General features: G+C 37.6%; 1 protein-coding gene across 1 annotated transcript in view; it reads right to left on the reverse strand.

Moving 5' to 3' along the window:
- Positions 1–13,261, reverse strand: part of LOC132119525 (forkhead box protein J3-like) — a 112,923-nt gene that overhangs the window by 20,104 nt on the left and 79,558 nt on the right. Inside the window, exons 3-4 of the mRNA XM_059529568.1 lie at positions 10,140–10,214; positions 1,469–1,552 (exon numbers count right to left, since the gene is read on the reverse strand). Of these exons, the coding sequence (XP_059385551.1) occupies positions 1,469–1,552; positions 10,140–10,214 (159 nt within the window). The remainder of the gene's footprint in view (positions 1–1,468; positions 1,553–10,139; positions 10,215–13,261) is intronic.

Consider the following 13,261-nt stretch of genomic DNA (forward strand, 5'->3'; position numbering starts at 1 on the left):
AAACGTGCAATGAGCCATCAACACACGTACGAGGGAGAAACAACGTGGTTTTCTGCAGACTATTTAAGTTTGGAAAGATGAACTTTACTACTATAGGCTTAAATTTTCTCCCCTATAATTGTTTATCCTTCAAAAATCTGTTTTTACAGCAGGGACCCATAAGTGATCCTCACTACATACTAAAACAACACACACACACACACACACACACACACACGTAAAATGTAAAAACTAACATGAAAGGTACACATTCATTTGTGAATGTGTATCTTTAAGTACACACTCACATAACATACTGTACAGTCAGAAAGAGAAGTGGAAATGGACCAAAAGACCTGTTTCTATATATTATCTTTGAATTATTTGTTTTTTAATATCATCACACCAAACTGAAACTGCAAACTCTTGAAAACTGTTAAATAAATTCTAATGTAAATCAATGTTTCTTTGGAACAGATTTGAAGAAATTTAGCATTACATCACTTTCTCACCAATGGATCCTCTGCAGTGAATGGGTGCCGCCAGAGTCCAAACAGCTGATAACATGATAATAATCCACAAGTAATCCACACCACTCCAGTGAAAGAAAAAAATGTGTGTGTAATAAACATATCCTTTAAGACTTTTTAATTTCACAAGACATTATTGGATAGACTAGGGATGTGTGGTTTACTTGTGGAATATTTGTGATGCTCTCATTCTGACAGCACCCATTCACTGCAGAAGATCCACTGGTGAGTAAGTGATGTAATGCTATATTTCTCTAAATCTGTTCAGATAAAGAAATAAACACATCTGGATTGCCCAAGGTTGAGTAAGTTGTCTTAAATCTTATTTTCCTTTTAATTCATGTATTTTTTAATAAGAGAAAACAAAGCTTTCATCGCAAAATCAAGATATTTCTTTTAATTCAACTCTTCACCACAACAATTTGTTTCTTTGATGGAACAGGGTTCCCACTGCCTTGAAAAACCTTGATATACAGGTAGCCTTTCTCTAGACCTGGAAAGTACATTTTTTTTAACTGATTTTTCAGGCATTTTATATAGATTTTTTATTTAGTTATTCAAAGCTCTTAAATATATTTATTGGTCGAAATGTAAAAAAAACAAAAACAAATCACAAACAAATGGAAAAGTTATGGGGCCTCTGAATATTATTGTGAACAATGGCCCCCCATAACATTACCGCATTGGAAATACTGTCAATCACAGTAGTGACTGAACAGTAATCTGTTGTGTTTTAGCAACCATAGCTTAAAGAGAACTGATGAAGCAAATCAGTGACATTGAATTTGAACAGGGAGAGTGAGACACTCACGGTTTTCTGCTATTTGATCACTCCCAGATTTGAAGTAATGAGCTAAAATTTGGCCTAAGAAAGTCTCTTTCTGAAAACCGACCAACAGGGGGTCTTTGAGCACACACACATACACGCACACAAAACACACATACAAACTTTCACTCACCCGCTCTCCAGACCTTGGCCTCTTCTTGGGTCGTGTGGGCAGCGTGTCCTCCTTTGGATTTGTGTCGATTGCCCAGTACGAACCCTAAAACAGGATGAGAACGAATATTAGTCTCAAAGCAAATCATCATACTCTAAAATAGTGGTCAGCTTAAAGCCATTCAATAAAACTTTGATAAAAAGCAGAGCACGAAAATCAGCGGGGGTTCCAATAAAAAAAACTTCTGTTTTTGTTCAGTATCAGACACTGGGCGCATTCACCATCAAACACGTTCAACTTTTAGTTCATCAAAGTTCCAGCAAGCTCATTTGTAAGCCCATCACGTCGGAAGGACATTCACGGAGCTATATGTCGAGGTGAGAAGAAGTTGGGTCTTTCACTACAGCTGTTTCTTGCACTCTCTCACTTCGCATTTCTCCTGAGCCTTGGCAGAAGCTGGTAAAATGTTAAGCCCCTCCTGAAGCCCCTCTTCCTCAGCTGCAGGTTTATCGATTGCTCCTGTTCAGGGCTGGACACAGAGGTGTTGGATTTCTGGTCAGGTCTGAGCTCTGATAATCAGGCAGAAAATAGCACTCCTTGGTTTGGGGCTGCTGGTATCCAAGCACCCAAGACCCTGGCTAAATAATTTATCTTTGCATTCTTCCGGTTTAATTTATTTTTCAATAGTGCTGCTCTTCCCAGAAGCTAAAGGCAACTCTGGCCACGAAGTTAGGCAAAAAGAAATTAACCTCCAGGCTTGGGTTTTATTTTAAAATATTTCATATTATATGGGATAAGATCTCAATTGTCCAGAGAGGGTGCGATCAAGACCTCTAAAATTACTTGTGCACAGCTTGTGCGTTGCACCCAAGCAAGAAGAATAATTGAAAATCACCAAAGGATTTGTCTAGATAGCATGCTTCAGGATCCTCAAACATTTGGCCTCCGAAGACATATTGATAAAATGATGTAAATTTCTGCATTTAAACAGCAATACAGCACAGGTTACTAGTCACTGAGTTACTAGGCAATGAGCAAAACTCCAGTACCCCACAATTTTTTGTAGTCTATTCCAGGGATTTCACAGCAAAACCCACCCAACTGTTACTCAAAAACTAACCCGGTCGCTTTTCAAGGGCGATCACCCAGTAAAAATTGCGTTCCAGGGGGTAAAATGCAATTTTTTTTTTTAATTGGGTCCTCCTGGTAAGAGTAGCATTCCAGGGATAAATATCAAGTTACTGGGCTCGCTTCAACCCTCGGACGTAAAAAACATTGTCAACAACCGAAATTCTGTTGGCTTGCTTTTCAAATCTCTGCGTGCCTGTGACTTTGGATCCCGCAGAGCGCATTTTTTCAGGTGCAGGAATTGTTCATCACCTCAGGTTAGGGCTGGACGATTAATCGAAAAGTAATCGAAACCGAAATTTAGAACCTCTAACTGACATAATTTTCCCATGTCGGTTATTTCGGTTATTTCCTGTTAATACTTCCCCCTTAAAAGCGTGTGTAGCCACATGATTCTGCCAGTCAGTGGCATAAAAGCAAAACACGGAGGTGAATGCCGGTTCAACACATAGTGATGGTGCGCGAGCGGTGAGCCTTGCATCTTCACTAAACTTTGTCAGTTGTATTGTTTTATGGTTTGGACGTTCAAGCGATTAGACGATCGGATGTGTATTATTATATCAAGCTACCATGTTCGCGCAGCTGCATTGTGCCACGAAAACTCATAGCTGTGAAGAGCGCGCACAGAGGAACGCAGTTGTCAGTGCTGTCCTGTGATTTATCACTTAATCTCAAAACTTATAGCAGCATATTTTTCTTCTTTTGAAGGAACTAGGCTATTTACAACCCCCAGCTTCACAATAATGTAGAGACGGTATGACTAATTCACACACGCACTCACTCGTACTGGTACTGTTTACCTTTAATCTTTATTAATCTCTTACACCGAGCAATAATATGTAAGAAATGTTACAGACATAGATAAAATAACTGCTGATAGTAAGCTATGATAGCTCTTTCAATAGGAAAAAATATCCCACCTTTAATAGTCGATCTCAATCGTCTGGCTGAGGCCAGTCTAAAAAGACGCTCAGGACAGTTGACAGAACGCTGCGTGTAGAGACGAAAGCGTATCATTTTCACGTGTTACTAAGCCTTGCCACTTGCAAATGTAACCATTCAAAAGACGTTTAAAGCATTCAAACACAAGACGCGGAAAAGCTGAACTGAGTAGCTGGTTACTCGCGCACTGTGCTCGGTGTGCATGCGGAGAGAGAGCCGCGTCTCACAAGCCTCTTTCACACAGTAATACCAGTAAATTGCCGTAAAATTACCGGAACAACTTTACCGGTAAATTAAAAAAGGCGCTGTTCACACAGTCTGCACAGTCAACGACATTCGGTCTTTTTTCCGGAAAAGCACCATTCACACATCCATTCCAAAATACCGGTAAATTCTGTGACGTCATTAACCTCTAAACAGCTCCGCTTGTATTCTTAAACATAGAGGGTAATACGTGATCAGTATTTCTGTTGATGGTTTCATTTTTGTTTCAAACTTTAGTATTCATGCAACTGCTTTTGTTACAGAGACATCGTAATAGACGACTGGTTTAAATAATTATACTCACCATTAATAAAACACCTGATGCTGTCGAGAGCTGACCAATTTAGTGAAATTCGCCTTGAAAGGAGTAATAGCACAATTAAGTTGCGATTGTAAATTGCAGTCTGTAAGACGCACGACATTGCAGAAAAGGTGCGTTCACAAATGTAGCTGATCCAAATTCATATCAAATAGTCTGTGCTGTCAGCACAGCTGAAAAGTTCTGCGTTCAAAATTAGTTCAAAAGATGGCGCAAAGCACTGCAAAAATTATAAGTAATTACCATGAATGCGACAGAGGGAAAAAGTACAAATATATTTTAATTATTTACTAATAAACTAGTGTTTTCTGAGTCTGTCCTCATTAGATGCGCCTTCTATACGGATTATGATTGTAATGAAAGTTTTTTTTGTTTGTTTGTTTTTATTATTTCGTTAAGTAGTAATTTAAAGCTTTCTATAGATATATTTATCATGTCTGTTAGGCATGTATTCGCTGAGTTTCGGATTATTTTTGTAAGCGCTCCTGTTCAAGACGAGACGGCAGAAAGCATGTTAATTTTCTTTCTTTTACATTTCTTTATTTTATATTATGATCGCACTGGCACCTATGTCCCAAAAAAGCATGCTTTGTCTTGCACTCTCTGCACAAAATATTCGATATAGTGCACATTTATACGTGTTTAACGTTAAAACACCGATACATGCTTGAACTGTTTTATATCTTTAGATTTTATTTTAGACAATTTGTGATGATTTGAGAAGGCTAAACTGATCAAACATAGGCTATGATCAACTCTCTCTCTGTGCTGGCCGCTTGTTACTTTAAGAACAAAACTTATAGGCCTGTTTAATGATCAAAATCTGCTCCAAACATACAAAGCTGAACTATTTTAATAGCTGAAACAGTATAAGCTGTTTTGGGAGAATAGGAAAAAAAGACGGGCTGAACATCTTCAAGTGAGTTGCGGGGCAAACCGAAAGTTGATGCCGAATGTCCAGCACTCTTCTTCACTGCTCCGACTTCTTGTTTGTACCCTATGTGTTTTTCCCTATGTAAAAACTAAAATAATTTGTAAAACAAAGTTTTTTATTTGTATTTTTTTTTTTATTAATTGTTTTCGGCATGGTGGGCCGCATGTGATTTCATGACGTGCCGCGGGTTGAGATCCACTGGTTCAGAGCTACAGGATTTGTGGAGTAGCAGGATCCCCAGGAAATACTTCCACTACTACTTCGTTTGTGATGGTCATTTATTTTTTAGATATTAAGATGCAATGTTAACAGTTTAAAACAGAAAAGGATGTGTAAGAGCCCACTTCAGCACCGCGGTGTTCTGGTGTTCAGGGCTAACGCAGAGAGAGGCGTGCCAAAACACTTGAACACCGAATTTGTCTGTTTTTGGTCTTGTACCGACAAATACATAAAAAATGTGTGAAAACACCCGTCTTGGATAGTATGTTCGAAAAAAACTGTCAGATATGTCTTAAGTTAAAGTAAACAGTTGAGAACAAAATCGTATGTGTATTATATTGGATGCATTCATTGTCTCTTAAAGTGACCACGCCTAATAGGGCTTGGGCATGTTGATGAACAAATAAACAGAACGAACATACAAATTAAACACTTTTAAACAGGGCCCACTGGTACAACCTGAACCGGGGCCCCGCAAACCCCAACTACGGCCCTGTTTACAGTACAAACCTTGTAAGTGAACTATTAGGGCAAAAAAAATAAAAAAAATAAAAAAATAATCGTTCATTAATCGTAATCGAGGTAAAATGTTCAATTAATCGAGGTTTTGACTTTAGGCCATAATCGTCCAGCCCTACCTCAGGTTCTTTCTTTCTTTTTGTCCATTTTGTTTTAAGCTTACACGATGAAGTATGTTTTTGACTTGTGTTTTAATATGTTGGCTAACGTTATATGAAGATGAAGAATTCTGTCAGGCTATTGATTGATTTTCCACAGCTAATTTTAATAAATAAGCATTGGCTGACATTGACTGTGTGCTCTTCTTTTTTCTCAATGATCATCTAAGATTAAACGATAACGCAAAGCAAGCATAGCTTTTGTTTTAACCTATTTTTTGCAGAATTCATTGAGGGATTTGACTGTGTCCTTCATAGAATAAGTATGTAGGCTATCATATACAGTACATGCACAAAGTTTTTTTTTTTTCTTACCATTTTTTGGGGGTTTTCTAGCTTTTAGTCTAGCTATTATTCGGAAACAAAACTTCAGTTTTTTCAACTTCAGGTGATTCAATTGCAAAGGTGTCCATAGAGGGTTTTATACACACATGTAAATCCCAAATTGAATAATGAATGTATTTATGTAATTAATGTTCCCTAATGCACTGATGTCTATAGAGTGAAGCATCAAGCTACAGCATTACCCACAATAATATGCTGCATTCAAGTCAAACTTTGTTAACATGATGCTTAAAAAAATGTAACCAATTTTAACTTGCCACTGATTACCCAGGAATATGCACAATGTATCATTAAGAGAGTGTTGCGATATGTGCAGCATGTCAAAAGCATATCATGACATTAAGAGAATAAATCATCATACTGTACACATTATCTATTCTATGCAAATTAATAAACAGCGCACAGCACTTGAGTCGAGAGGAGTGCTCATTGAGTCATGTGAAAGGGTCATAAGTTTCTTTATAAATTCTAATATAGCACAAAGCAGCCTAACAATGTTAAATGTTACAGGTAGTGAGTGCTCCCAAACAATAAACAAACTAGGTAAGTACGTACAGCTACTCTCCAACAAAGAGTTTAACAAATAGAGTAACATGATCTTCACAGTGCATTGCCATTTATGCATTATATTCCAGCATTAGACCAGCAAAGTTCATAACATGCAGGAAAATTTCACTTGTATTAAACATTTTCATGTTCTTTATTTCAATTTAAATACTCATGTTCCTGTAATTGATGCAGTGACGATGAAGGACAGCTGAAGGTGACTGAGAACGCCAGCAGTCTAGACTAGACTTAGCAGAAGTAATTTAAATTAAAACTACTGCAAGACACTTTCACTGTGAAAGTGGGGAGGGGGAGGCTGAGTAGCTTTTCTTTTAATTAGCTGAAAAATCTTGGAAAACTGAAAACCCCTGGGAGGGGAGAGTTATCTGTAGGTTGCAACACAATCCCTAAAGAGAAAGCAAAGTTTAAAGAAGTTTATGAAAACAGTTTACATGAATCTGAAATATAGGGCAATATAATAAAATTGTATTGGGCTACTTTTTTAGATTATACATTTCGGTTGAACCCCAAACTTAACAGCTATTAAAGTAATAAGCTAAAGAAGATTAATTTGGGCTGCTCAGTTATGGCAAAATCTTAATAATGATTATTTTGGTCAATATTGTAAACACGATTATTTAACACGATTATGAGGGGGCCATATGACCAAAACTTTATATGAGTGATTTATTTAAAGATATATTACCTGTTAAATAAGGTTGCTCTGACATCTACAGACCAGCGGAATTTCAAACAAACAAAAAGTCCTTATTTTTGAAAATAATTAAACTGTCCATAATAAAAAAAGCAAAGGATAAATACAAGAGAATAAAAAGATACAAATGAAACAAACATTTTTTTTATGAAAGTCTCAAGCAGTATGATTATTTCATTATTCATTATACTATTTATTATTAATGTCTCATTTCAGTTTTAGTTTGGCTCTAGTTTTGTATTTATTGCAGTTTATGTTAAAAGGTTCATGTGGCATGGTACAGCCTACAGAAATGAATAATCGAACATAAAACATAGCCCGCTGTCACTTTAAGAGCTGCACGGATCCAAATTACTTTTAAATGCATATTTCAATTCTCAACTCTTTATGTCCATTTATTACATGACCGATGAAGGTATACATGAATAATCACCATGTGCAGCATTTTGACATTTTTGCATGTATTTGACCGTTTAGACGCACACCTTGAACTAAATGATGACTTTGCATGACCGTGTTCTGTTCTGTCTCTGAGCACATATCTCTTCCTGAGGAGCAGGGCAAGTTCTCTTTTACGCTTTTAAAATAATCAATATACTTTTTATTAAAATTAAGCACGTCCCATTTTGCAAATGTCATGTTACATGATTTTACTGATTTGCACAGGAAATTTGGCTTTTATGGAGGAACGAAAGCGCAGTGCTGCAAAAGGGGGCGGAATGGGGCGCAATAATCATTATCTCTCGATTGTTGCATTTTCATAATTGTCGGAGTCCAAAATCGAAATTGAATAATTTTTTTTCAATTAATTGCACAGCCCTAACATTAATACACCTCCCTTCACAATGACCATCCCAAATCAAGTAATTAAAGGATAGTTCACATAAAAAAAAATATTTTTCAAAATGGAGTAGTAAAGTAAATTTATAACATTTAATTTTTTAAGCAACTTACAAATGAGAACAATATACATACCGGTTTTTCCGGACTATAAGTCGCACTTTTTTTTCATAGTTTGGCTTATTTATCTAAATTTATTTGACATGAACCAGAGAAATTGACCAAGAGAAAACATTACCGTCTCCAGCCGTGAGAGGGCGCTCTATGCTGCTCCAAAGTGCTCCAGTCCACAGCCTACACTGAGCAGCATTGAGCGACCTCTGGCGGCTGGAGACGGTAATGTTTTCTCTTGGTTCTAGGTTCTAAATAAATTCGACTTATAGTCCAGTGCGACTTATATACGTTTGTTTCCTCGTCATGACGTATTTTTGGACTGATGCGACTTATACTTAGGTGCGACTTACAGTCCGAAAAATACAGTATATTACATACTATCGTTCAAAGTTTAGGGTTGGATTAGCATTAAACTGATAATCAGTAAAGATGACAGTAAAGAATGAAGGATCATGTGACAATGATGTCTGCAATAATGTCTGCTTTAATATATGAAAAAAAATATTAAAATAGAAAAGAGATTATTTAAATTAATATTTCACAAGATTACTGTTCTTAATTTTTGATCAAATGAATGCAGCTTAAGAATGAGCATAAGATATAAAATAGAGAATAAGCATAAATAAATGTATTTGCTGTGTTTTGCAATGGTTTAATAGTAACTAACAAAAACAAGATTATTTTCTAGTGGAAATAATCATTAAGACAGTCTCAAAGCAGACTAGACCTCTCTGACCAGAAGTCTACTCAAGGGCAAATGTGATTGTATCTGCCCCAAAGTTCGGCCTTCCTCATTCTCAGCAGCTTCTGTGTCACAAAGGTGAAGTGAACAATAGTTCTTGCCATCTCTAAGAAACAAGCCTCAGTTACTATCTCGAGCAAACAGCAGGGTCCATATTCCTGCCGTATTACAATATTGATGGAACATATCAAGAGAGCCCTGCGCAGCTTTGAAGTTCTCCTTCCAGGGGAGGGATGTGTGGAAGGAGGAAAAATTCCAAATTGAACATTAGGGATGCAAGCATGTTGGCCGTGCATTCGGAATAGAATCCATCCAGCGATAGATTATTTTGTATTTAGTGGAGCACATCCCAGGAGTGTCAATATCAGAGGATTACAGCAAACATGAAATTAGCATTCAGTCCCCATCCCCTGCATGCCTCGGCTCTTCTCTTTATGTTGCGTTGTGAGTATGTGCGTGAATGCGCTTGCAAAAGATGGCTGAGGATACAGAATGAGTGTGTGCCTAACAGGTCAACCAGGGTCCATCAATGCTGTATTGATGAAACACGTGTTATCAGATGTGCACGCTTATTGCTCTGGCCTACACGTGAATCAGTTTGGGTTGTTTAAGCTCCAGCGGGCCATGCTAGCATTATGCCGACTGAGGGGAAGCAGGTGGTGGTCTTCCCCCCCTCGTGCAGTAAGTGCGGGGCTGAAGTGCTTTCTCCTCTCCCCGAGAGAGCTCCAGAGAGTGCTTTTATAACGTTACTGCGAGTGCTCGCTCTCATCTATTTTCACAAGGATACGTATGCATTTTTAAATGGCCGAATCTGCTTTGGAAGCAACATTTTGTTTTTAACAAATGTGCAAAACCTGAATTTCTGAATAAAACAGCACTACATATGGAGGAAACAGAGAACGCTTACCTTTCCCGGGTCATCTTTGGAGCGAGGCACTTTGAGAAAACACTTGTTCAACGAGAGATTGTGCCGTATTGAGTTCTGTAGGAGGAAAAGGAGACAGAAAAGTGTTTAGGTTGTTTATAGGTTAATGAGACTCCCGCATTATATTTCACTACAATAGTATCTAAAACCCTCATTTACATGCAGCCTATATCGTGTTGTCAGATGGCGGTGTAGCAAACGCGAGTATGTAGGGTCCCAAATAAGAGAATATGAATAAAACACTGGGGTATTATAACCCAGAGCCTGCGTCATCTCTTCTGCACTATGCAAAGCAACTGGGCCAGAGAAATATATTAAAGAGATTCATCTTGCTGCAGACGACAGGCTCAAAAAAAAAAAAAAAAAACATTCCTGTACTATTAAGACAACTGCAGGATACTGAGACTCCTAAACTCAATAATAAAACCCCCTGACTCAACCATTTTTAACTTCACAGAGATTTTTCTTAATTTTGGAGATTCCCATATGTGAGAATACACAAATTCATGTGGCAAATAAAAGTCCCATATACATGAAGGATGTCCTGAGGTTAATCAAAAAAAAAAAAAAAAGATCCAGTTTAATAGCATAGTAATTAATTAATCATCCCGTTCCTCAAGGGGAAATAAATTATGCAAATTATTTTTTTCTAACTTACACAATTCTTTAATGAGCAAAAGGTAATTTTTCAGCATGTGAGGAATGAATCAGCAGGAGGCGGCTTGAACGCACATCATGCCTTAATGCTTGGCGTGTTCCAGCTGGAGCTCAGCCAGCCACTTGGCTTAAGACTCCAGAAATGCACAGGTTTTGAAATCATTTGACCAAATTGTATTGACAGATGGCTGTGATATAAAAGCTTTGGGATCTTCGCTTGAGCTGGTCCGTTGTGGAACGAGCCTACCACGAGAGAAACATTCACGAGAAAAGAGATTAGATGAAAATACTAAGCAAACACACAAACTATGTTAATATGTGAGGAATTTGTGTGAAAGCGCTACCGTATAACATCGAATGAGGGCAATAACAGACTGTTTCCACTGGTCTGATCAGGGTTGATTGCAGGTGCATATTAGAGGTTTAACAGTGGACTGAAGAGAATGGCACGTCAAGGTAAGGGAGACTCCAACTGCATCAGTAGTACCAAAACCATTAGCAACAAAAAAGGTGAGCTCTACAGGACAGCTGAACCTGATAGTTCAAGAGATGCACTCATAAAAACAAAGCAAAGGCGGGTCAGAGCAGTTTATAACCCATCGCTGAACCCGATGGGCTCGACGCATCTGCCCACAGACCCTAATCTTGTAGCACATTAAAACTTTAGCAGCCTCAGCAACTCTACACACTGCAATATCTGAAGTTAGTCAGGCAGACAACATCACAGTCTCTCCCTAAATAAATAAATAAATAAACACAATGTCAACTACTTAAGCCTGCTCTGTAAAAGCAATGTGCACTTTGGGCATTTTGAATGCTTGAGTACTTGGCAGATAAAACAGTAGAGTACTTGTCGGAGAGGGCAGATGGAACAAGATCTTTCTATTTTTTTATTAGTATAAATATGTATCAGATGGAGATGCTTTTGTAATTTGTACAGGTTTCCAAGACCACTGAATGAATGAAAAGGATCATTTTCTTGTTCAAAGTAATGATTCTGGGACCAGCTTGTATCTGGTTAGGTGGCAACTAGCTTAAGTGAACATGCAGGCCAGATAGGCAGGTCTCTTTCCCTGGCTGTCACATGCTCGCTTTTGTCCTATATTGCTTAAACTTCCTTCTCCCTCTCTCTTCTCTGTCTCTCCCTCTTTCTCTGCTGGGGGCCGGAGGGTTCAAGGCTGGCTCAGCAGGGCTTCTGCAGACAGACACGGCTAATAAGCACTACTGCACCAGTCCAGTCTGTCTCCAACTCTCTATCAGGGGAACTAACCAGGAGAGCCGCAGGGCCAGCTGCCATTCAGACACACAGAGTTTGAGTGTGTGTGTGTGTGTGTGTGTGTGTGTGTGTGTGTGTGTGTGTGAGAGAGAGAGAGAGAGAGAGAGAGAGAGAGAGAGAGAGAGAGAGAGAGAGGAGAAAGAATGACCAAAAGAAGTGGAGGTGTGACAGCTTATGTGTGTAAAAGCCCACTCTTGAGGTTATATGATGGATCCTGTATAGTGAAAGCTACCAAATCCAATGCAGGTTACGAACTTTAGCAACACATCATACATGATCAATAGGGTTTTGCTATAAACAAACTTTAAGCAAATTGTTTTTCTTTTATTTCAGCAAGACCTATATATCACAAACATGATTATATCACTTATAATTATATAATATCATGATATAATAAAATCACTTATATAATAGATATTTTAATGCAAATATTTTAGTAATAAATGTTTGCATTCTGTATGTCATAATTTTTTTAAATATAAAAATATGTTAATATTTTAATAACATTTATATAAACTTAATACAAATATTTAAATAAATGTTTGCATTCCATATTTAATATACAAATACATAATTTAAGAGAAGCAAGTAATATTGAATGATATTACAAATGTACTACTAATAACAATTATAACAATAATAGTTAATTACTAATTAAATATGGCATCTTATGTTATTTTACTGCTGTGATAAAATATTTTAACTTACTATTTATTTATTATTATTATTATTAACTAAATATAATTAATTACATTTAAAATAAATATATATATATTTTTTTATAAAAATAGAATCAGTTCAATGTATAAAACAACAAAAGTTTACCTTTCACAAAATAATTTTCAAAAGGATAAAAATAATCCTTTTTCCCGTCCATGAATCATATATTCCATTTAGAAAAAACATTGAAGAGGAGGAGGAAGAGAGCTGTAGGATTCATCGAGGATGAGGAGCTACAATAAGAGGGTCAGACACTGAGCTCTGTGGGAGTGCCTGTCCATTACAGTCTCGGTGGGCTGAGATGTACCTGCATTCCACAGCAGGAGTGCTCTCTCCTAACCCCCATTTAAACACACTCGTTAACAGTCAGTGCACCCATCCGCCCACTCACCCCTGGCCTCTTGCCCACCTCTCCCAACAAGACAGAAGGGCAGGCGGGGGAAAGTGGGTC

This window comes from Carassius carassius, chromosome 38 (assembly GCF_963082965.1).
Source record: "Carassius carassius chromosome 38, fCarCar2.1, whole genome shotgun sequence".
Classification (NCBI taxonomy): Eukaryota; Metazoa; Chordata; class Actinopteri; order Cypriniformes; family Cyprinidae; genus Carassius; species Carassius carassius.